Genomic DNA, 25,114 nt, shown 5'->3' with positions numbered 1-25,114 from the left:
GGGTTTTTGCCTTCTCTTTCTGCTCAAGATCCCCATGGACAATTGGTGGGTCACTGTGTGACACATAATGTTGGACTCGATGGGCTTTCGCCCGATTCAGCATGGCTCTTCTTATGTTCTTATCTGCTGCTAACTAGACTTGAACTCTCAATTTTCCAAGTGGAAAGTGAGCATTTTCACCACTAGGCTACCACGCTGCTTTAAAGCAGAACAATGGAACAATGCATTTAAATAACAGAATGTAGAACTGGTTGAACATTAGAAACTACTGCCAAATGTTAAGAGCAAATCTGATAAGCAGTTATAGAGAGAGAGAGGATGGCTTACGCTCCATTCGATATTCTCAAGCAGAGGGAGAAAAGCCGTCAGTTTCAAATGTTTTAATTTTGACTCCTGCACAAAGTTGCACAAAGTTGAACCTGGTGGTTAAGGTGTTTCTTTCCAACCCCATTATTTTGAACCCATGAAAAGCATCCTACGGAGTTAGAAAATGTAGGGAAAATAACCATCAATTTTCAGGCCACCCTCAAAACGCCAGATCTTTTGTGATTAGCAAACCACTGATGAGCGTAATCTGCAGCTTGCTCTGCAATTTAAAAAGCTGCTGGGGTAAAGGTGGTTGAGATGTTGGACTGGTTCCACGAAGATCCAGATTTAATTCATATTGAGTGGGTGGCTTTGGACCAATTCCCTTTTTCATCCCAACTTACTAGCCTGGGTTGTACTGCAAAAGAAAACAGGAGGAGGGTATGTTACTCACATTGTTTTTCTCTCCTGAATAAAAAGCAAAATGCAAATCTAATAATCAAAGTAACATTGCCTGTTTCTGGTATCCCTCAAAGAGGAACGTCTGCAGAAGATAATCAAGAGTCAAGACAGTTTGCATGACTGCTTACTTCTTCTGAATGCATGACATTTCAAAAAGGGAAGCTACAAATGCCCAGCCCCTAGCCAGAATAGAATAGAGTAGAGTAGAGTAGAGTAGAGTAGAGTAGAGTAGAGTAGAGTAGAGTAGAGTAGAGTAGAGTAGAGTAGAATTTTTTATTGGCCAAGTGTGATTGGATACACAAGGAATTTGTCTTTGGTGCCTGTTCTGTCTGGGTTCCCCCAGACCTCAACACCAACTGGAAAAAACAGCCAGACACTCTGGTAAAAGCAAAAGTACTTTATAGCTGGAAAAAATAAACACAGAGGAAAACCTGTTCTTCCCAACAGACAGGCTATAATACTTTACAGCAGAGTCCTGATGTCCAGACAATACAGCAAGCTTCTTGCTGGCACACCCACCCCAAGGTTTCAGTAGTCAAAGGCACAAACCAGGATTCCAAGACGCCAAAGTTCACAGCCAGGTCCCAAGACTCTCAAAGATAAAACTCCACAAGCCAGGAAGGGTGGGTCTGCCTTTTAGCCTTTCCAAAGAGCACCACACCCAAACCCAGCTGTTGCCTCTTTAATGCTGAAAGTACCTAGCCAATTGGTCCCTTCGCTGTGTAGCTCTTCTCTGTCGCAGATCAATTATGGCTTGTGCATTTTCCTCTAAGGAATCCAGGCTGCTTGCTGGGGAGAGCTCCCTCTGGGGGGACTCTGGCTGTCCTCCCTCTTCTTCAGCCTGGGATTCCTCCTCCTCGTCTGCCTGCACCTCCTGTTCCTCATCCTCTCCCTCTGAGCTGGAAACCGACAGAAGATCAGCCGTTCCCTGAGGGGCCTCGGACGGAACCACAACAGGTGCCTATACTTTCAGTGTACATAAAAAGACAAGATACATTTGTCAAGAATCATGATAGGATAGGAAGGATAGGATAGAATAGAAACGTAGAAATGTAGAAATGTAGAAACATAGAAGACTGACAGCAGAAAAAGACCTCATGGTCCATCTAGTCTGCCCTTATACTATTTCCTGTATTTTATGCCAGGCATGTTTAAACTCAGTTACTGTGGGTTTTCCAACCACGTCTGCTGGAAGTTTGTTCCAAGCATCTACTGCTCTTTCAGTAAAATAATATTTTCTCACGTTGCTTCTGATCTTTCCCCCAACTAACCTCAGTTTGCGCCCCCTTGTTCTTGTGTTCACTTTCCTATTAAAAACAAAAAATAGAATGGAATGGAATGGAATAGAATTCTTTATTCATCAAGTATGATTGGACACACAAGGAATGTGTCTTTGGTGCCTATGCTTTATGTGTACATAAAAAGACAAGATACATTTGTCAAGAATCATGAGGTACAACACTTATTGATTGTCATAGGGGTCAAATAAGCAATGAAGAAGCAATCCATTAATAAAAATCTTAACAAGTTACAGTCATACAATCATAAGTGGAAGGAAATGGGTGATAGGAATGATGAGAAAAAACTAGTAGTAATAGTAATGCAGACTTACTAAATAGTTTGACAGTGTTGAGGGAATTATTTGTTTAGCAAAGTGATTGATGGTGTTCGGGAAAAAACTGTTCTTTTGTCTAGTTGGCTTTGTGTGCAGTGCTCTGTAGCGACGTTTTGCGTGTAAGAGTTGAAACAGTTTGTGTCCAGGATGCGAGGGGTCAGTAAATATTTTCACAGCCCTATTTTTGACTCGTGCAGTATACAGGTCTTCAATGGAAGGCAGGTTGGCATCGTCTGTGCATATATAGCCAACCCAACATGTAACACAAAGCAACCTTGTGTGGCACTGCTTTTATTCATGTATTGGGTCTCTGGAAAGCCAGTTGGCACACCTTAACAATCTCTCGCCTGCATCCAAAAAAGAAAAAAGAATTCAAAACCCACACGACCTTGCGCATTCAGAGCAGAGAAATGGTTATCCTAAGAAAGAACTCTAATTATTCCGGCAGATTAAACATGAGTTACTTGAATTGTTCTGCAAGGAATCAAAGCTGCAGCTGAACAGAAGTGAAGTAGACTGTTAAAAACAGTGGGGTGTATTTTACCTGCAGTATAGGATGGGATGGGTGAATGGCATTTATGACACCATCGCAGGCAATGAATTAAACACTGTGAATGGTTTAGCTATGGGGGTGGGGGACGGTTAAAAGAATAAAGCCTACCATTTTGTAAGTGGAAAACAAATCTAACAATTTGAAAGGGAGGACTTTGAATAGGAGACAGCTTGGGAACACCTGTAAAAAAGCACCGTTACTTCTCCCACCGTTTTGTGTGTCTGTGTATGTAAATACAAATAGATACACATAGTGTATGTATGTGTGTGAATGTGTATATGTGAATATACATACAAATATCGGGTGGGTTCTGATTTACTGCACTGCTCACTCCTTGACCAATGCAGTGCTAAAAATCCAATGGCAACACCAAGAGAGCCTGCTGGTTCTAGCAACCCAGGCTGCCAATTTATTACCGGTTCTTTAGAACGGGTCCGTATCTCTATATCTGTCTATTTTATATCTCTCTCCCTATCTCTCTCTGTCTCTCTCTGTCTCTATCTATCTATCTCTATCTATCCTCTATCATCTATCAATCTATCTACCTACCTACCTATCTATATCTATCTACCTAGCTATCTAGCAACCTACCTACCTACCTGCCTATGTCTATATCATCTATCTATCTATCTATCTCTATATCATCTATCGTCTATCGTCTATCGTCTATCGTCTATCGTCTATCGTCTATCGTCTATCGTCTATCGTCTATCGTCTATCGTCTATCGTCTATCTATCTATCTATCTATCTATGTCTATGTCATCTAGCGTCTAGCGTCTGGCGTCTAGCGTCTATCATCAATCTATCTATCTATCTCTATATCTATCTATCTATCTATCTATACACACACACATACATACACAGAGAGAGAGAGTATATGTAAATTATGCATGCATATATACATATACACTGCTCAAAAAAAATAAAGGCAACACTCAAATAACACATCCTAGATCTGAATGAATGAAATATTCTCACTGAAGGTTGAATGTGCACAACAGCATGTGAAATTGATTGTCAATCAGTGTTGCTTCCTAAGTGGACAGTTTGATTCAAAGAAGTTTGATTTGCTTGGAGATATATTGCATTGTTTAAGTGTCTCCTTTATTTTTATTTTTTTTAGCAGTGTATATATTAAGGATATAGTTAGATTTGGAAATATCTATTTATGTGTCTAAGCTCTTCACTACCAGTAAGTTTGGATGGCTAGGCTGGGCTGGGCATAATTATTTATTATTAATAAAATGATTAGATTTTTACCCCACCAGACTTCCAACAACTCTGAACAGGAAACCCAAACCCCCAAAACTTTATCCTTAGAATGTCCACTGTTGACCTCACCCAATTCCTAAGAGGTCAGTAAGGGGTGTGCATAAGCTAAGCACAACAGCATGCCTACCATCCCTGTCCAATTGTTATCAGTACAGTACCCCTCTTATATATTGTATATCAAAAATACATACTTGACAAACTAAAATAAATAAATAAAACCAAAAGCCAAAGAGGCCACAAACCAGGTAACATTTAAAGAAAGAGAGCCAGTTCAGGACCATGGCCAGCTCCAGGTTTGGCAAGCGGAAGGAAATTCCCGCTACCGGTTCTGTTCCCGCTACCGATCCAACCAGTAGCAACTCACTTTTGAATCCTCTGACTTCTATTCGGAAATTCTAGTTTTGCAAAGTTACTTGAGCCCCAGGGAGAAAAAAAAGGGTTCACTTCTAGCATAGCAATATCTGTGTTTCTCTGTCATTTCTTCGACATCGTATTTGGATCACGTTAATAGGAAACATGGGGGTTTTTTCACCTAGGTCTAAACTATGCAATACTTATGATCTCTGTTACCAGAGATCAGACATGGCAGCCTCTGAATAATACAGGTATCTTTCTTTTTTTTCCCCTTCAGCCTGACTTTGATACCCCAAGAAGGATTCAGTCTCCATCAAACAAGCCTCTGAAAATAATGAACCTGGGAGCCATGCCTTTTTGACCCCATGCTGTCCTTCCTCCATGTATTATCTCATTTTCTATTGCCATAATGAACCTGCTTCTCTCTCGGGGTAATTAACTGGCCCCAGTTAGAAGTCAGCCGTTTCCGTTCCACGGTCCAGCAGCGGATGAAGAGGCATCCATCAAAAATCACCGACATTCACATTCAGAAGGCACAAGAAGTGAGGCCGAATATTCAACATATGTTTAAAAGGGCAGTCGAACAGGGCCAGCAAATGTCGAGGAAGTGGCTGCTAATGACCTGGTCCATTAACAAATGCTCATTTGGAGGGTAAGTGACCTAAGCAAAGAGGGAAATGCAATTTTGTCTGCCAATACAATTAAAAAAAAAAAAGGATGCCCAGCATTACCATCGTGTAGAGGTTATAATCAATGGTACTTTTTATTGGCTTAATTCAGGTGCACTGTACCCAATTAAAGCTGTGATGACAGGAAATAAAATAAAAAAGAGTTGAGCATCTTCCACGCTGGTTTACCCAATTATTTTAATTTCAGCATGTCCTAACATGCTTCCTAAATGACTGCTAAGTCAAGTCAAGCACTAGACAAATGGACCTTATTTGCAATTTCCCCATTCTTAACCTCAGGATCATTAAATGTGGAAATGCTGAAAGATTTATTTATTTATTTTTAACAAAAACACTTTTAAGTGGAGAGGGGAAAAAAGGTTTCTGTTTTTTTCTTCCTGGTAGATTTCCTCCCAGTATCTAATGCAGTCAAATGATTACATCAAAGCAAAATAAATTGGCTACTGCAAAAAGCTCCTTTGCAAATTACGCTGAGATATAATGACATTAGTTTTGCCTTCACTTCCATTCTAAGCCTTTCCCAGTTTCTTTGTTTCCAACCTTTTTCCAAACGTAGAATCTTGCCTTAAAATACTAACAGACACACCACTTCTCCTCAAAGGAAGAAACTTTCTAAAAAGCTTCGTTGTGTAATTAATGTTACAGCTCTTTGCTTATTAATTGATTTTCTCTACCCTCTAGAGCAGGGGTCCCCAAACTTTTTACACAGGGAGCCAGTTCACTGTCCCTCGGACTGTTGGAGGGCCGGGCTATAAAAAAAACCTATGAACAGATTCCTGTGCACACTGCATATACCTTATTTCTTTCTCTCTCACTCACTCACTCTCTTTCTCTCTCTCTCTCTCTCTATTGCTTTCTCTCTCTCTCCCTCTCTCTCTCTCTTGCTTTCTCTCTCTCTTGCTCTCTCTCTCTTGCTTTCTTTCTGTCTCTTACTCTCTCTGTCTCTTTCTCACTCTCTCTTGCTATCTCTCTTCCTTCCTCCCTCCCTTTCTCTCTCCCTCTCTTTCTCCCCCTTCCTCCCCTCCCTCCCTTCCCTCCGTCCTTCCTTCCTCTCCACTTCTCTTTCCCTCGCTCTTTTTCCCTTCTCTTTCCCTTTTCTTTCTTTCTCTCCACTTCTCTCTCTCTTTTCCCACTTTCACCCTGCCTCTTCTCTCCCCGTGGAGGACTCACCCGACAAGCCTCCACCCTCCGACCCATTCAATCCCCACTCAGAAAACAGGAGCTAGCAACTCAAAGAGGAGGAGGCGGGTATGTGTGTGCATGTGTGTGTGTGTTGTGCCCAGCTCGGCTTTCGGCAAGCCTTACTTTACCTCGGGTGAGATGAGATTGAGGGGGACGTTCTCACTGCTTTTCCAGTGCGGCCTTGGAATAGACCCGCGGGCCAGATAAATGGCCTCAGCGGGCCACATGTGGCCCGTGGGCCATAGTTTGGGGACCGCTGCTCCATAGTCTTGTTTCCAGGGGAGTCATGGCAATTTAAAAGACAAAAGGATACACACATTAAAACAGAGCAACAAAGGCAATTTCATTTCTACAGGCGAGCTGATAGATCACTAAAAAAATAATTGTAAGTTAAGGACAACCTGTAGAGGAAACCTCTTCAGAATGTCTATAGAACTCCCATACAGTACTTCTCATAAAATGTCACAGGTTGTGTCCTAGCATCTGTTGCATAGCTAGGAATAACTTTTTATCTAGGTCTTGGTCAGTTCCTGCTCTTCAGAGAAAAGTCCACACAACATACAAGTAACCTGTAGCACACAAATCTGGCTTTATATATATTCCGTACTTCGTAGAAAAGTACTGTGTTTCAGTAACTTATGTAATCACTTACCATAGGTTGCACACTAAATAGTATGGATAAATGTTGTCAAATCTCTACATTTTTCCCTTATAAAGTATTCTGGACCTTCTTTCTAACAAAGTAGTCAATTTCTTCCCCTTCCTGTAACAATACTTAATTTCAGTTAAACATAGAAACATAGAAAGAAACACAGAAAGAAACATAGAAGATTGACGGCAGAAAAAGACCTCATGGTCCATCTAGTCTGCCCTTATACTATTTCCTGTATTTTATCTTAGGATGAAACATAGAAACATAGAAGACTGATGGCAGAAAAAGACCTCATGGTCCATCTAGTCTGCCCTTATACTATTTCCTGTATTTTATCTTAGGATGGATATATGTTTATCCCAGGAATGTTTAAATTCAGTTACTGTGGATTTACCAACCAGGTCTGCTGGAAGTTTGTTCTAAGCATCTACTACTCTTTCAGTAAAATAATATTTTCTCACATTGCTTCTGATCTTTCCCCCAACTAACCTCAGATTGTGCCCCCTTGTTCTTGTGTTCACTTTCCTATTAAAAACACTTCCCTCCTGAACTTTATTTAACCTTTTAAGGTATTTAAATGTTTTGATCATGTCCCCCCTTTCCCTTCTGTCCTCCAGACTACAGTGATCCCTCGATTAGTGCGGGGGTTACGTTCCAAGACCTCCCGCACTAATCGATTTTCCGCGGTATAGTGGTGCGGAAGTAAAAACACCATCTGCGCGTGCGCGCCCTTTTTCCATGACCGCGCATGCGCAGATGGAGGAGCCGGGGAGCAACGAAAGTGCGGAAGCCGACAAAGATTGCTTTGAATGTCGGCTGCCCCCCCCCCAACACCCGCCCGCCGTTCACCCGCCCGCCCGGCCGCTCGCTCGCCCGTTCACCCGCCCGGCTGCTCGCTCGCCGCTCGAGAGCAAGAGGGGGAGAGATAGAGAAAGAGAGAGAAGGAAAGAAAGAGATGAGAGAGGGAGGAAGAGAGTGTGAGAGGAAGAAGCAAGATAGAGAAAGAAAGATGAGAAAGGAAGGAAGAGAGTGAGAGAGGAAGAAAGAGAGAGAGAAGAGTGGAAGGAAGAGAGAGAGAAATGATAGAAAAAAGGGGAGAAAAAAAGAGAAATGAGAAAATGATTGAAGCAGAGAATGACAGGAAAGAAAGAGAAAGAGACAGAGAAGTGACTCTTGGTGATGACGTATGACGTCATCGGGTGGGAAAAACCGTGGTATAGCAAAAAAACCGCGGAGTATTTTTTAATTAATATTTTTTGAAAAACCGTGGTATAGCGTTTCGCACTAATCGAGACCGCACTAATCGAGGGATCACTGTATACAGATTAAGTTCATGAAGAGACCAAGATTGATGGGTCAAAGGAAATAATAGTTCTAAAATTAAAGTCTATGATGATTAGATATGTTTGTTTGTTTGTTTGTTTGTTTGTTTGTTTGATTGATTGATTGATTGATTGATTGATTGATTGATTGATTGATTGATTGAAAAACTTCTATGCTGCCCTTCGCAGACTCAGGGCGTCTCACATCAAGAAAAAATGCAATAACTAGAAATCTAAATCTAAAAACATCCTATAAGCCCAATTTCTTAAAACCAGTCACTCACATTCACCCAATCATACCTATAAATTCATTCGTTGTTAAACTTAGTGGCCCCAAGCCTGTCAGCAAAAGTGGGTCTTTAAAGCCTTGTGGAAGGCAGGGTGGGTGGGGGCAGTACAAATCTCTGGAGGGAGTTGAAGGCTCTTCCCCTAGGCCCTGCCAGGCGACATTGTCTAGCTGACAGGACCTGGAGAAGGTCAACTCTATGGGACCTAACCAGCCGCTGGGATATATGTAAATCTTTCAAGACAAGTACATTGCCTTTTGCATAGGGGTGGTTTCCAACTTACCTCACTTCCAGTTCGCTCCCTCCTATATCCACAGGGTCTGTTGCTTTTTAGTTTGGTACCTTAACCACTGGACCAAACACCCCAAGTTAGACTAGTATTCCATTCAGTGCCTAGGTGAAGAATCTGATTAGCACCAAAGGAAGAATCTCACGTTACTTATCTATTCTACTGGTTTCCAAGAGCAACATTGAAACATCCTACAAAAATAGACTAACAATCATGGGCCTAGAAAGCTTAGAACTACGGTGCCTAAAACACAATTTGAGTATTGCCCACAAGATCATATGCTGCAACGTCCTACCGGTCAATGACTACTTCAGCTTCAACCTCAACAACACAAGAGCACGCAACAGATTCAAACTTAATATGAACCGCTCCAAACTTGACTGTAAAAAAATATGATTTCAACAAAGCGTGGAACTCATTACCGGATTCAATTGTGTCAACCCCTAACCCCCAACACTTCTCCCTTAGACTCTCCACGATTGACCTCTCCAGGTTCCTAAGAGGCCAGTAAGGGGCGTACATAAGTGCACTAGTGTGCCTTTCATCCCCTGTCCAATTGTCTTTCCTTTCTCTCACTTATCATATATATTTTCTTTCTTTCATATATCCTCTCCTCTAAGTTCACTTTACCTTATATATATTACTACATGTCTATTTTTCTTCCTATGTATTTGTGTATTGGACAAATGAATAAATAAATAAATAAAATAAATAAATAAATTGATTTTTTTAATTGAATTTCTATACTATAAGGTGTGATCTTTTAGAATAAAAAAACAAAAATATGGAAACCAGCTACCTTGGATTAAGAATTCTGCTCGACAGCTCTCAACAACTGTTACACAAAGCTGCACATCAAGTCTTTACTTTCTTAGCATCTTATTTTTAAACGTTGTTATAAGAAGGATCTCAAAATAGGAGACCTCTGCCTGTTGACCAATCATGCTGAGCTTCATGCATCCCATTAGAAGTCATCAACCGCAGTCATCAAGGGATATTCAAGAGCTGTTGTCCTGAATATTATCATTGCCATTCTGATCTTCAGAACAGCAGAACAAAAAGCAGAAAATTTCAAGGGTATCCTTGCCTACATGATAATGACCTTTTTCCCCCCTTTCCCTTCCTACATATGCACAATACCATTAGAAAGGCATTGTGTAATTGCCCCCAAACTGACAGCTGCCTCCCCCTTCAGTTCTTATGTTCTGTAGGACTTTGATGAGTTTAAGAGCTTCTTCTGAAGAGGGCATGGATGAGTTCAGGATTACATCTTCAATTGGGAGTTTCAACAGGAGATGAAAATGATGAGGAATATTCTGTTGCAGCTAATGTCAAAGGACCAGGAGTACAATCAGACTCCCATTCAGAAAAGTATCACCATTAAACAAGAACAACCATTCACAGAAAAAAGCCCAAGTAGAAGTTCCAGTGAAGTTCTTTAGGATGAAATGTATTGTGCAAATGAGTTAAACACTTTTTCTCCCCTACTTGGGTGCCATTCAAACAGAGAATTTTGCAACGTTGTAAGGGAGGTATTGAATTGCCCACTATTCTTAGTGTTGGTAGTACAGTGGTACCTCTACCTAAGAACGGCTCTACTTACAAACTTTTCTAGATAAGAACTAGATATTCAAGATTTTTTTGCCTCTTATCAAGAACCATTTTCTACTTGCAAACCCGTGTAATCCATGGAATCCAGGAAGTGATCACCTTGGCGTCCTTAGCAACCTGCCGGTATACGTGACGTCAAAGCTCCACCCCTGGAATCTCTTCGTGGGAGGGATTCCCCAGCTCTTTCAAATGGAGGTCTTTTCATGTTAAAAAAAAAAATATTTTTACAAAAAAGGATGCCGCAGCAGTGCCCCAAGCAAAGGGAGATTTTTTCACTTAAAAATAAAAATTGTTATTTTTATGTGAAAGGACCTCCCTTTGCTTGCGGCGCCGCTGCAGTATCCTTTTTCATAAAAATAAAAATAAATAAAAATTTAAAAATCTGTTAAAATAAAAACCGATGGGATTCCGGGGGTGGAGCTTTGGCCTCACGGACCGTTCGGGTTTGGATTCATCCCAACTTTGCGTGAAGTTCATCCAAACTTGCCGAACCCAAACACCGTTGGGTTCGCCCATCATTACTGGTAGGTAGATTATTTTTTCTCTATTTTCCTCCCCTGAAACTGTTCTGTCTGGGTCCCCCCAGACGCCAACACCAACCAAAAAGAGTAGCCAGACACACTGGTAAAAATCAAAGGCAGTTTATATAATTCAAAGCAAACACAGGTAACAAAAACTGTTCTTACAGACAGGAACACTATGAAGCTTCACAGAGGTTTCACGAAGGCCAGGCAATAAAACAGGATTCTTGCTGGCAAAAACAACGCTGGAGATAATAAAACCCATGCCTCCCACAAGTCTTCCAGACTTCTAGGCCACAAGCCAAGATCAGAGACGCCGAGAATCGAAGCAAGGTCACAGGACTCCCAATTGATAACTCTCCACAAGACTGTAAGGGCGGGCCTGCCTTTTCAACCCTGCTGAGGAGAACCACACCCAAACCCAGCTTTTGCCACTTCAGGGATGGAAATACCTTTCTAATTGGCCCCGTCTTTGAGCTGCTCGTCACTGCCTCATGTCTATTATAGCCTGTGCGTCTTCATCCAATGAATCCAGGCTACTAGCTGGGGAGAGGGCCCCCCCCCAGGGGTCTCAGGCTGCTCTCCCTCCTCCTCTTCCTGACGTTCCTCTCCCCCGTCTGCCTGGTCCTCCCCCTCCTGTTCACTGTCCTCCTCCTCTGGGCATGGATCCGGCAGAGATCCAGCCGGTCCCTGAGGAGCCTCAGGCTGAATCACAACAGAAACTAAGGTGCGTCTTATACTCTTTTGAATGTGCATCACTAACAAGGAAACAAGAGTAGACTATGGAAGCTTTTAGATGACTGGACATTTCACCTTTTAATATTATTCATCGTTTCTTCTTCCAAGTAGCCCTCAGCAGGATTTGCAAGCTAGTAACAAAAACTTCAGTTTCCATCAATTTTCCTGGTTTGTTTGATTAATTCTGTTGGCCTATCACCTTACATTTCACTGGACTAGGCATAAAGGTTCTTTTTTCCCTCTCTGATATACAATCAGGTTCACTGCAATTACCTGGTCAGCTGCCATGATTTTGGTTAGCTAAGCTTACAAAAGGACAACTTGTCTTTTTTTACAAGGGCAAAGTTAAATTTTCTGCTAAAAATATAAAAAGAATAGGGAATCAGTCCAGTGAAAATGCCAATGTGCCTTACATTCACAAACTAAATTTCACCTCTGCACGCTTCATAAATGACCACCAGATCATAAAATTAATGGCCATGTAAATATAGTTAAAACAGGCATTTTAAAACCAATTTTTTTCCACAAACTTTCTTAAACATGCTTGATTTCCCTTGTTTTATGTTTTTACTGACAAGACAATCACAAACTAGAAAGTGAATACAATATTTTTTAGAAAGGAAGCCACATCTGGTTTGGGGGTGACACATCATGCCCATCTTCTTAAAAATAGTTGATCCAGTTGACCATCAAAACCTAAATTTTATTCTATTCCATTTGCATATAAAATGGAACTAAATGTAGTTTAAATTTCATTTATCAATCAATCAACTAGACTTACAATCCTGGGTTTAGAAAGCTTAGAACTACGTCACCTAAAACACGATCTAAGCATAGTCCATAAAATCATCTGCTACAATGCCCTTCCTGTCAATGATTACTTCAGCTTCAACCACAACAACACATGAGCACACAACAGATACAAACATAAAGTAAACCGCTCTAAACTCAATTGCAGGAAATACGACTTTAGTAACCAAGTAGTTGATGCATGGAGCTCACTACCTGACTCTGTAGTATCATCCCCTAAGCCCCCCAAACTTTACCCTTAGATTATCCACTGTTGACCTCTCCCAATTCCTAAGAGGTCAGTAAGGGGCGTACATAAGTGCACCAGCGTGCCTTCCATCCCCTGTCCTAATATTTCTCTCTTACTAGTATCATGTATATAAACATTGTTACATCTTTGTATACCACCAATGTGCACTTGACAAAACAAACAACAAACAAATAAAACAATTAGTACTATTTCATTTCTACCACAGTGCAGATTTTCCAGATATCCACACTTATTTATTTATTTGGATTTCTATGCCGCCCCTCTCCGAGGACTCGGGGCGGCTCACAGCATATATAAAAACAGAACAGTAATATAATCCAATTAGTACTACAATATTAAAAACAATTAAAAGAGAAGATTAACCTTAAAAAAACCTTATTAATTAACCAAACATTCAGCAATCATACTTAAGGCATTCAGTGGTCAGGGGAAGATCTAAGAGTCCCAAGCCTGGCGGCAAAGATGGGTTTTAAGCTCTTTCGGAAGGCAAGGAGGAGAGGGCAGTGCGAATCTCTGGGGGGAGTTGATCCCAGAGGGCCGGGGCTCCCACAGAGAAGGCTCGTCCCCTAGGTCCCGCCAACTGACATTGTTTGGTCGACGGGACCCTAAGGAGGCCAACTCTGTGGGACCTCACTGGTCGCTGGGATTCGTGCAGCAGAAGGCGGTCTCGGAGATAATCTGGTCCTGTGCCATGTAGGGCTTTATAGGTCATAACCAACACTTTGAATTGTGCCCGGAAACTGATCGGTAGCCAATGCAGTCCGCGGAGTGATGGTCAGATGTGGGCACAAAGTAGAAATGGTGGTAGACTTTAAGAGAAACTCTTCCACCCTTCCACCCTTCCACCTCTCACAATACTAGACAACACAGTATCAACAGTAGAGACCTTCAAATTTCTAGGTTCTATCATATCTCAAGACCTAAAATGGTCACCTAACCTCAAAAACATCATCAAAAAAGCAGAACAAAGAATGTTCTTTCTGCGCCAGCTCAGGGAGCTCAAACTGCCCAAGGAGCTGCTGATACAGTTCTACAGAGGAATCATTGAGTCTGTCATCTGCACCTTTATAACTGTCTGGTTTGGTGCTGCAACCCAACAGGACCGACACAGACTCCAGAGGACAATCAGAACTGCAGAAAAAACAATTGCTACCAACCTGCCTTCCATTGAGGACATGTATACTGCACGAGTAAAAAAGAGGGCGGGGACAATATTTACTGACCCCTCACATCCTGGACACAAATTGTTTCAATTCCTACCCTCAAAACATCGCTACAGAGCACTGCACACCAAGACAACTAGACACAAGAACAGTTTTTTCCGAACGCCATCACTCTACTAAACAAATAATTCCCTCAACACTGTCAGACTTTCTACTAAATCTGCACTTCTATTCTACTAGTTTTTCTCATCATTCCTATCACCCATTTCCTCCCATGTTGACTGTATGACTGTAACTTGTTGCTTATATCCTAATATTTTTATTAATATTGCTTCTTCATTGCTTATTTGACCCCTATGACAATCATTAAGTGTTGTACCACATGATTCTTGACAAATGTATATTTAATTTTATGTACGCTGAGAGCATATGCACCAAGACAAATTCCTTGTGTGTCCAATCACACTTGGCCAATAAAAATTCTATTCTTTTCTATTCTATTCTATTTCTTGGAAGGCCCAAGACTGCTCGCGTAGCTGCATTTTGGGCAAGTTGAAGTTTCCGAACTTCGGTGGAGAGAAGTTCAGCAAATCAAAGCAAATCCTGATGAAGTGCTGTGCTTAGATTTTCATTCTTTCAAGAGTTCTCCGAAGTCTGTAATTTCATGAGAGAGAAAGTCTACGACAGCCAAAGGCAATCAGTTTCTCAATCAGTCATATTTCTTTCTGCAAGGCAAGTGGAAACACAATTATGTTGTGTGCATTAAAAGACTCTCTGTGTGTGTACGAGCGTCCATACACACACACAAACTCAACTATTCTAATTTTATCTGCAAAAGTACTATCCTTTCAGAGGAAATACCCGGAGGCAGGGAGAGAATCTCTACACGGTTGGATATTTTTGTCTCAATTATTAAAGCAAGAAAACCTTTTTTGTAGCCTTAATGGGCCGCTAAAGTCCAGCTCGGAGAATCATCTTTGTCTTGGTCATTTTTTAAATTATATGTAATGAGGCAAAAATCATTCGGAATTGATTTAATGTTCTCATGTGAAAATCTTAGTTAAAATATCAGACCAGGGAAATGCTCCATCAAATTGTGAATTTTGAGGTTGTGCATGCCTCCATTGGAATAATTCTTAGCTTGCAATCAGTGAAGGGTCACAAATATTTTTACTACCACACTATGGGCGTGGCTTTTTTGTGGGTGTGGTTTGACGGCCATGTTACCAGGTGGGAGTGGCTTGATGATCATGTGCCTGGGGTGGCTTAAAGGTCATGTGACCGGCTTAAAGTTGGCCAACTTGACCTCAGTGTTGTCAAGGGTTTGGGTTAATGTGCCTGGCCGATCCTCACCTCAGAAAAATACAATTTTCCTATCTATTTACTATTACTGAACATCCAAAATACAGTCGTACCTCTATTTAAGAACTTAATTCGTTCTGTGACCAGGTTCTTAAGTAGAAAAGTTAGTAAGCAGAAGCAATTTTTCCCATAGGAATCAATGTACAAGCAAATAATGCGTGCAAACCCATTAGTAAAGAAATAAAAGCTTGGAATTTGGGTGGGAAGGGGAGGAGGAAGAAGAGGAGGAGGACAGTCGTTGCCCAAGGAAAAAGGTGAGGTGAGGGGAATCAAAAAAATCCAAAAATTTAAGGCTTAAAAAAAAAAGAGGGACTCTGAGGCGGTGAGGAGGAGCACGTGCCTCCCATACACCCGGCACAAGGCTGCCTCCCATTCACTGCACCAGAGAGAGAAACCCAGAGGGAATGGCAGGAAACTGGCCGGGCCTAAGATAAAATACAGAAAATAGTATAAGGGCAGACGAGATGGACCATGAGGTCTTTTTCTGTTGCCAATCTTCTATGTTTCTATGTTTTTATGTTTCCAGTTGCAATACATACAGTGATGGGCTCCTACGGTAACGGTCAGGAACGCAGTTCCGGTAGCAAAATTTGGAGCTCCACCCCAGTGCACCCAATTTGCACTGAAAGATGTTGAAACAAAATGTATAAGCCACGCCCACAGTATGGTAGAAAAATTTTGGTAGCCCATCACTGAATATATAACACTAGGTACACCCACAAAAGCTCGCGCGGCCACTTTTGGTATTGCCCCAGATGAAGACTGTTAAATCAGAGGCTGGAGGCTGATGAAGAGGATAACAGCTCTTTATTTAATAATCAGGAACATCTAAAGTGACCAGCTCGCAGGCAGGTATCGACTTAAAAAACAAGTGGCCAAAACCGCACCTTATATACTTTGTTACTAGCGCTGGGATTGGTGACAGTGTTTCAAGCCTTCGCGCCGGAGCTTCCTATTGGTTGCGCCCGGAGGCTCCTTATTGGTCACGCCTCGGCTTCCCATTGGTTGCGCTAGCGGGCTTCTTATTGGTCGCCCTGCTCCAATCAGCGATCAGATTTATTCTAACAACTTGCAAACATAACAAAGACCCTTGTTAGTTCCTTCACCAGATCGCATGGATGCTCCTGTGTCAATATAAGACAGTAATATAGATAAATATTTCCGGGCCTGTTTGTCTATTGGAAAAATTGCAGAACTCTCTTCAGCAATCTTACATTGCTATAAAAATTCAATCAGCCGAAAATGATTGTTCAAGAAAGCAACAGCTGCCTGCTTTCTCACCTGCTCCCACCTGCAGCAATCTACCTCCTAGGGAAACACAAAGACTAAAGTAATAGCAAGGAAAAAAGAGCTTTATCTTTTTAAAAGATCATTTTCAAGTGGCTCCAACATTTTGGCTGCCTTTAAATCAACGTTTCTCAACCTCGGCAACTTGATCGGTGGACTTCAGCTCCCAGAATTCCCCAGGACAGTATTTTCTCTAGTTCCCCAATTCCCTCCAAAATGACCTTCCGTATTTTAATTGTTGAGGTAGGTAAAAGAAATGGAGAACAATTTTCTTAAATTCTTATTTATAAAATTACGAGGGTTGCCCAGAAAGCAATGCACCACATTTTTTTTTTCTCAGCCTACAGTAATGGTATGAATGCAAAACTTTAGACATAGAAACATAGAAGTCTGACGGCAGAAAAAGACCTCCTGGTCCATCTAGTCTGCCCTTATACTATTTTCTGTATTTTATCTTACGATGGATATATGTTTATCCCAGGCATGTTTAAATTCAGTTACTGTGGATTTATCTACCACATCTGCTGGAAGTTTGTTCCAAGGATCTACTACTCTTTCAGTAAAATAATATTTTCTCATGTTGCTTTTGATCTTTCCCCCAGCTAACTTCAGATTGTGCCCCCTTGTTCTTGTGTTCACTTTCCTATTAAAAACACTTCCCTCCTGGACTTTATTTAACCCTTTAACATATTTAAATGTTTTGATCATGTCCCCCCTTTTCCTTCTGTCCTCCAGATTATACAGATTGAGTTCATTAAGTCTTTCCTGATACGTTTTATGCTTAAGACCTTCCACCATTCTTGTAGCCCGTCTTTGGACCCGTTCCATTTTGTCAATATAGAGAATCTGCTGTCGACAGAAGTACGGTTAGTCGCAAAAGACATTTTGAGGATGACAAAGAGGTGATTTGCACAGTGCAGATTCGTGACCAGAACAAGGAATGGTACTGACAAGGCATACACGCCCTTGTGTCTCGCTGGAGGAAAACCATAGAAGGGGATGGAGATTACGTGGAAAAATAGTAAGTGTAGAAGAAACATCATTCTTTCTTGTGTGTAAGTTTCATTGTGTTCAATAAATAATTGTTGAAGGAAAAAAATGAGGGGCATTACTTTCTGGGCAACCCTCGAATATTTTTAGTAGGTTATCCCTATCTATATAATCTCAGGGTGACAAAGAACCATCCAACTACACCGATCAGTGTTAACTAGCACTTGTGGTTTGCAAGCAATAGGTAATTCTACTAATGTTCAATTCTTGTTTGAAATGAGCCACAGGGTTTGACTCTTCACTGTATATTGCAAATTGGCAACATGCTATTTAAAAAACCCCAGTACATAAGAAGGTAACAACATGTCATTAAACACCCCCATAAAAACAGAAGTCAAGACAAATGAACCTAACTGTGAATCCAGATTATTGTTTTATCTGCCTAATGGGCCTTTAATTACATCACGTATAGACTGTTGAATAAAAATATATTACTTTCAATTATTCTGGATAGCTTCTACTTGGTAAGTATTGGCCTGGGCTAAGATTCACCCCTCCTTAAGAAACCACCAAAATAGAATGTTGTCAATTAAGTAAAATGAAGACAAATCCCTGCTTAATAAAGGCAGATTTTTCCCCTCCTCTTGCTAGAACGCTACGTCAATATATTGCTGTATTGATGAGTTTATTACAACAAGAAGCCACTCTATGAAAATCAATAAGCCTATCTCGAAAAGGGGGCTTTAAAAAGTGGCTTCATTAGAGCAAACAGGGCTGAACAGATCAATGGTCTCGCCTCCTCTAAATCTTCTTTAGAAGTCAATTGCTTCTTCTTACAGAAGCAATGCAGACTCTTGAGTATGGTTGTGGAAAGGCTGCAAGAATGCTTTTCATGTCTTGATTCAATTGTGTTAAGCTTCAAAAGGGATCTTGATTGGAGGGATACAAAAAGATCACTTTCCTACTGCCCACAAACTCAAACTCTTTATGGTTTTTTTAAAAAAAAAATCTCATAATGACCAAGAAATCTATGTTGAGGTCACCTACAGCCACTACATCTCTGAAAAGATATTGCAGAAAAGTAATAGATAAAATTAAAGTTGATTAACATGATCAAGGATCTGAAGTTAGGAGGCAGAGTAGATAAAATATAGTCAAACGGATGTGTTGGTCTTCCATTAATTAATTTTGTGGTTTACAAAGCACTTCTGGAATAGGTAGAACCAAACTGATCAAATTGCAAGTGGCAGGCAAGGTCATGATATTTCCTCCTCATCTCATGAATATGTCATTCTTAGATATTCATTCTTAGATATTCATTCTTAGATATTCTTAGATAGGTTTGGAGTGGTAATGGAATGGCATGGAGAATGGAATAGAATAGAATAGAATAGATGCAATGGAAATAGAATAAAGTAGAATAGAACAGAATAGAATAGAATAGAATAGAAAATATGGAATGGAATGAAAATAGAGTAGAGTAGAGTAGAATAAAATAGAATAGAATAGAATAGAATAGAATAGATGGAATGGAAATAGAATAAAGTAGAATAGAACAGAATAGAATAGAAAATAAGGAATGGAATGGAAATAGAATAGAATAGAATAGAATTCTTTATTGGCCAAGTGTGATTGGACACATAAGGAATTTGTCTTTGGTACATATGCTCTCGGTGTACATAAAATAAAAGAGCAGTTAATCAAGAATCATAAGGTACAGCACTTAACGATAGTCCGGGTACAAATAAACTTCCAAATCATATTAGGAACCAGTCAATGTAAATCGTAAGGATACAAGCAACAAAATTACAATCATTCATTGAGTCATCCATAAAGGGGAAATAATCGTATCATGGCCATATGACATCATCATGGCTTTTTATAGCCATTTATTGACATCTCATTTATTAAATCTTAGAACCTTCTGAAAACAAAATAGGCCTTAAGAGATGAATGTTAGCAGATCAGGAACTGATTTTCCATCCACTCAAAGCTAACAACAACAACAACAATCATAATCGTAATCGTAATCATAGCAACAGTAGAGTTGGAAGGGACCCAGGAGGTCTTCTAACCAAATCCCCTGCTCAGGCAGGAAATCCTACTCCACTTCAGACAAATGGTTATCCAACATTTTCTTTAAAAACTTCCCATTTTTGGAACATTTACAACATCTGGAAAAAAGTTGTTCCATTGATTAATTGTTCTAACTATCAGGAAATTTCTCCTTAGTTCTAAGTTGCTTTTTTCCCTGTTTAGTTTCTACCCATTGCTTCTTGTTCTACTCTCAGGTGCTATAGAGAATAGTTTGACTCCTTCTTGGTGGTAACCCCCAAGATATTGGAACACTGCTATCATGTCTCTTCTAGTCCTTCTTTTCATTAAGTTAAACTAGAATTCCTGCAACCGTTCTTCATATGTTTTAGCCTTCAGTCCCATAATCATCTTTGTTGCATTTCTCTGCACTTTTTCTAGAGTCTCAACATCCTTTTTACATTGTGGCGACCAAAACTAAATGCTATATTCCAAGGTGTAGCCTTACCAAGGCATTATAAAGTGGTATTAACACTTCACATTTCAACAACTGCTTCAGAAATAGGCCTCAGTGGATGATGGGTAAAAGATGACACCCTAAGCATCCGAAAGATGTTCAAACAAATATAAGATTAAATTGAGTTTTAAGCAGTCTCTTTAGTGTCACATGCTTTTTTTAAAAAAGAGAGACATTAGATGTTTAGATGAACAAGAATTAGCCTAGCAATTATAGACTGTTGGAGAAAAATTACATGCGCCAGCAGCCTTGATAATTTTGAATATAAGGGGCTTACCAGCTGAGGACAAATAGAGATATCATCTCATCGTGTATAATATGGCACAATTGAGCCCATTAGGGAGGCTTTTGTAGCTCCTTGTAAGACATCTGGTGTTGGCCACAGCCAGAGAGGGAGGATGCCAGCTCTGGATGCATCATTTATGTGTTCCAATATAGTAATCCTGCTTCTATTTTATGCTTGGATATGCTTTTCAGCAACCACTAGAAAATATCAAGGAGATAATAGAGAAACATGGGAAATTATGGGCTTCTCTAAGTATGCCCATATTACTCCAACACTCCGCAGTCTGCATTGGTTGCCGTTCAGTTTCCGGTCACAATTCAAAGTGTTAGTTATGACCTATAAAGCCCTTCATGGCACCGAACCAGAATATCTTCGGGACCGCCTCCTGCCGCACGAATCCCAGCGACCGGTTAGGTCCCACAGAGTCGGCCTTCTTCGGGTCCCGTCGACTAAACAATGCCGTCTGGCGGGACCCAGGGGAAGAGCCTTCTCTGTGGGGGGGCCGACCCTCTGGAACCAGCTCCCCCCTGAGATTAGGATTGCCCCCACCCTCCCTGCCTTTCGTAAACTTCTTAAGACCCACCTCTGCCGTCAGGCATGGGGGAACTAAAACATCTCCCCCTTGCCCATGTTGTTTTGCCATTTGATTGATTGACTGTGTGCCTGTTTTTTATATATATTGGGACTGTTTTATGAATTTATTAATTTTAAATTGTAATTAGATTGGTGGGCATTGGATTTGTTATTATGTACTGTTTTTTATTATTGTTGTGAGCCGCCTCGAGTTTACAGAGAGGGGCGGCATATAAATCCAATAAATCTAATCTAATCTAATCTAATCTAATCTAAATGCTCTTTTAAATTAGAGAGTCTCGTTTTGGTTGCTCTTTTCTTTTTTCCTTGTTGGCATCTTTGATTATGGGGTCTCAACGAAAGAAGAGGGCACCAGAAGGCAGGACAGGAAACAAAGCAACAAAGATGATTAGGGGGCTGGAGGCTAAAACATATGAAGAACGGTTGCAGGAACTGAGCACAGCTAGTTTAAAGAAAAGAAGGACCTGGGGAGACATGATAGCAGTCTTCCAGTATCTCAGGGGTGGCCACAAAGAAGGAGGAGTCAACCTACTCTCCAAAGCACCTGAGGATAAAACAAGAAGCGATGGGTGGAAACTAAACTAAACTAAGTAGGATGCTTGACTGCATAGCTAGAGGTATAACAAGCAGGAAGAGGGAGATTGTGATCCCCTTATACAGAGCGCTGGTGAGACCACATTTGGAATACTGTGTTCAGTTCTGGAGACCTCACCTACAAAAAGATATTGACAAAATTGAACGGGTCCAAAGACAGGCTACAAGAATGGTGGAAGGTCTTAAGCATAAAACGTATCAGGAAAGACTTAATGAACTCAATCTGTATAGTCTGGAGGACAGAAGGAAAAGGGGGGACATGATCGAAACATTTCAATATGTTAAAGGGTTAAATAAGGTCCAGGAGGGAAGTGTTTTTAATAGGAAAGTGAACACAAGAACAAGGGGACACAATCTGAAGTTAGTTGGGGGAAAGATCAAAAGCAACGTGAGAAAATATTATTTCACTGAAAGAGTAGTAGATCCTTGGAAGTCTTCTATGTTTCTATGTTTCTAAACAAGGAGAGAAGTAACTTAGAACTAAGGAGAAATTTCCTGACAAGTCAGAACAGTTGGTCAGTGGAAGAGTTTGCCTCCAGAAGTTGTGAATGCCCAACACTGTTTTTAAGCATATGTTGGATAACCATTTGTCTGAAGCAGTGTAGGGTTTCCTGCCTAAGCTGGGGGTTGGACTAGAAGACCTCCAAGGTCCCTTCCAACTCTGTTGTTGTTATTATTATTATTATTATTATTATTATTATTATTATTATTATTATTATTATTATAAACAATGGACGGAAACTAATCAAGGAGGGAAGCAACCTGGAATTAAGGAGAAACAGACAATTAACCAGTGGAACAGCTTGCCTTCAGAAGTTGTAGATGATTTGTGCTGATAGACTGAAGGGATATTTAGCTCAGTTTAAGAGCTGTTTCTTAGAGCTCTTAAAGCTAGGGGTGGCACAGCACTGCAGGCCACTTCAGCTAACTGGAAAAGGCAGGGAGAAGTCTCCGTGGAGCCTCTCTAGGAATCTCCTGGGAGGAAACAGGGCCGGAAAAGGCAGGGAGAAGCCTCCGTGGGGCCTCTCTAGGAATCTCCTGGGAGGAGACAGGGCCAGAAAAGGCAGGGAGAAGCCTCCGTGGAGCCTCTCTAGGAATCTCCTGGGAGGAAACAAGGCCAGAAAAAGCAGGGAGAAGCCTCCATGGGGCCTCTCTAGGAATCTCCTGGGAGGAGACAGGGCCAGAAAAGGCAGGGAGAAGCCTCCGTGGAGCCTCTCTAGGAATCTCCTGGGAGGAAACAGGGCCAGAAAAAGCAGGGAGAAGCCTCCATGGGGCCTCTCTAGGAATCTCCTAGGAGGAAACAGGGCCTCCACCCTCCCTGTGGTTTCCCCAATCTTCTCACATATTATTTGCTTTTACATTGATTCCTATGGGAAAAATTGCTTCTTCTTACAAACTTAAGAACCTGGTCACGTAACGAATTAAGTACATAAGTAGAGGTACCACTGTACTTACACTAGATACTTACATATCAGCAATCCCAGGTACAACCAGATTTCTTTCAGAACAATTATATAGAGAGTCACATCTTTCAATCCATCTGCCACAGATTATACCTCCGTCCCCAGCCCGATGTCGCTGTCTTTTAATTCCACCAAGTGCTGCACAGTTATCGGCCCTAATCCTTTCATCTTCTTGCCTTTTTTGTGTGTGGAGTCCATTTCTCTTCCGGATTGAAAATGCCAAGCGAACGATTTCATACTGACACATTAAGCTCAACAGCTGTAAATGAATTGGGGGTCTTGCAGGTTGAACGCTCTTGCAACATCGAGACGCCAGGAGCACCTATTGTGATCACCCCGGCTCCCAGCAGATGGGGCAGTAGTAACTCAACAGCAAACTGACAGTACGTAGTAGGGGATGTGAAATTGATGCGAGGCAAGCTGTGCCAGTCATGACCTCCAGCCTGTCCTGGTTTAGCTTGAGATATTTTTATCATTTCGTGACTCCGCGGTGCGCACTGAAGCAGGCACGGACCATCTATCAGAATGGAGAAAGTAGCATTTATAGCTCAGATTGTCTCATGACAAATCAGGCCAGGAGCCAGTCATTCATCTCCAGGGATTCAGGCAAAGATGCTACTTAGCTTCAGAATAACCCAAGATTCTTTACCTGATGCTACTGGGATTAAAGTACAAAGCTTCTGTCCCAAAGGTGTTTTTTCAGGAGGCAACTGGACTTCCATGCTGTTGTTTTTTTTTCCTTTTTGAAGACATTTTGCCTCTCATCCAGGAAGCTTCTTTAGTTCTGACAGGATACTGGGGAATGGGAGGACTTGCAGTATATTCCTTGCAAACAGCTGGTCATTTGCATCCTTTTAGAGCAGCGGTTCTTGGGGAAAAGGATTCCTCAATCTGAGTATTGCATTGGCAGTTCTGTGTTAGCAAAAACTTCAGAAGAGAAGGATTTATGGCACTGGACCAGAATATCTCCGGGACCGCCTCCTGCCGCACGAATCCCAGCGACCGATTAGCTCCCACAGAGTGGGCCTTCTCCGGGTCCCGTCAACTAAACAATGCCGGTTGGCGGGCCCCAGGAGAAGAGCCTTCTCTGTGGTGGCTCCGGCTCTCTGGAACCAACTCCCCCCAGAGATTAGAACTGCCCCTACTCTTCCTGCCTTCCGTAAACTCCTTAAAACCCACCTTTGCCGTCAGGCATGGGGGAATTGAAACACCTCCCCCGGGCTTGTTCAATTTTATACATGGTATGCTTGTGTGTGTGTCTGTTAGTATATGGGGTTCTTTTAAATCTTTAAATATTTTAAAGTTATTTGAATTATTTATGATTTGTTATATCTTGTTGTGAGCCGCCCGAGTCTTCGGAGAGGGGCGGCATACAAATCTAAATAATAAATAAATAAATAAAATAAATAAATTTAGGGGTAGTGGTTTCTGACAGTCTCAAAATGGGTGAACAGTGCGGTCAGGTGGTAGGGAAAGCAAGTAGGATGCTTGGCTGCATAGCTAGAGGTATAACAAGCAGGAAGAGGGAGATTGTGATCCCGCTGTATAGAGCGCTGGTGAGACCTTATTTGGAATACTGTGTTCAGTTCTGGAGACCTCACTTACAAAAAGATATTGATAAAATTGAACAGGTCCAAAGACGGGCTACAAAAATGGTGGAAGGTCTTAAGTATAAAACGTATCACGAAAGACTTAATGAACTCAATCTGTATAGTCTGGAGGACAGAAGGAAAAGGGGGGACATGATCGAAACATCTAAATACGTCAAAGGGTTAAATAAGGTTCAGGAGGGAAGTGTTTTTAATAGGAAAGTCAACACAAGAACAAGTTAGTTGGGGGAAAGAAGTTAGTTGGGGGAAAGATCAAAAGCAATGTGAGAAAATATTATTTTACTGAAAGAGTAGTGGATC

General features: G+C 41.2%; 1 protein-coding gene across 8 annotated transcripts in view; it reads right to left on the bottom strand.

Annotated features, from left to right (window-relative positions):
• Nucleotides 1–655: 655 nt before the first annotated feature.
• Nucleotides 656–25,114, bottom strand: part of LOC139167218 (bromodomain-containing protein 2-like) — a 113,592-nt gene continuing 89,133 nt past the window's right edge. For 5 of the 8 annotated variants that reach the window (XM_070751653.1, XM_070751652.1, XM_070751656.1 and 2 more), the window contains 3 exons: nt 6,563–7,197; nt 1,467–1,729; nt 656–724 (listed from right to left, as the gene is read on the bottom strand). In XM_070751653.1, the coding sequence (XP_070607754.1) occupies nt 697–724; nt 1,467–1,729; nt 6,563–6,661 (390 nt within the window). In that variant the 5' untranslated portion in view covers nt 6,662–7,197 and the 3' untranslated portion in view covers nt 656–696. Of the gene's footprint in view, nt 725–1,150; nt 1,735–2,380; nt 2,731–6,562; nt 7,198–25,114 lie in introns of those variants that run through there. The other 3 variants (XR_011559088.1, XR_011559089.1, XR_011559090.1) reach the window with 3 other exon arrangements.

This window comes from Erythrolamprus reginae, chromosome 4, assembly GCF_031021105.1.
Source record: "Erythrolamprus reginae isolate rEryReg1 chromosome 4, rEryReg1.hap1, whole genome shotgun sequence".
In the NCBI taxonomy this organism is placed as follows: domain Eukaryota; kingdom Metazoa; phylum Chordata; class Lepidosauria; order Squamata; family Dipsadidae; genus Erythrolamprus; species Erythrolamprus reginae.
The sequence above is the reverse complement of the archived record's forward strand: the minus strand, read 5'-3'. Positions and strand labels throughout refer to the sequence as shown.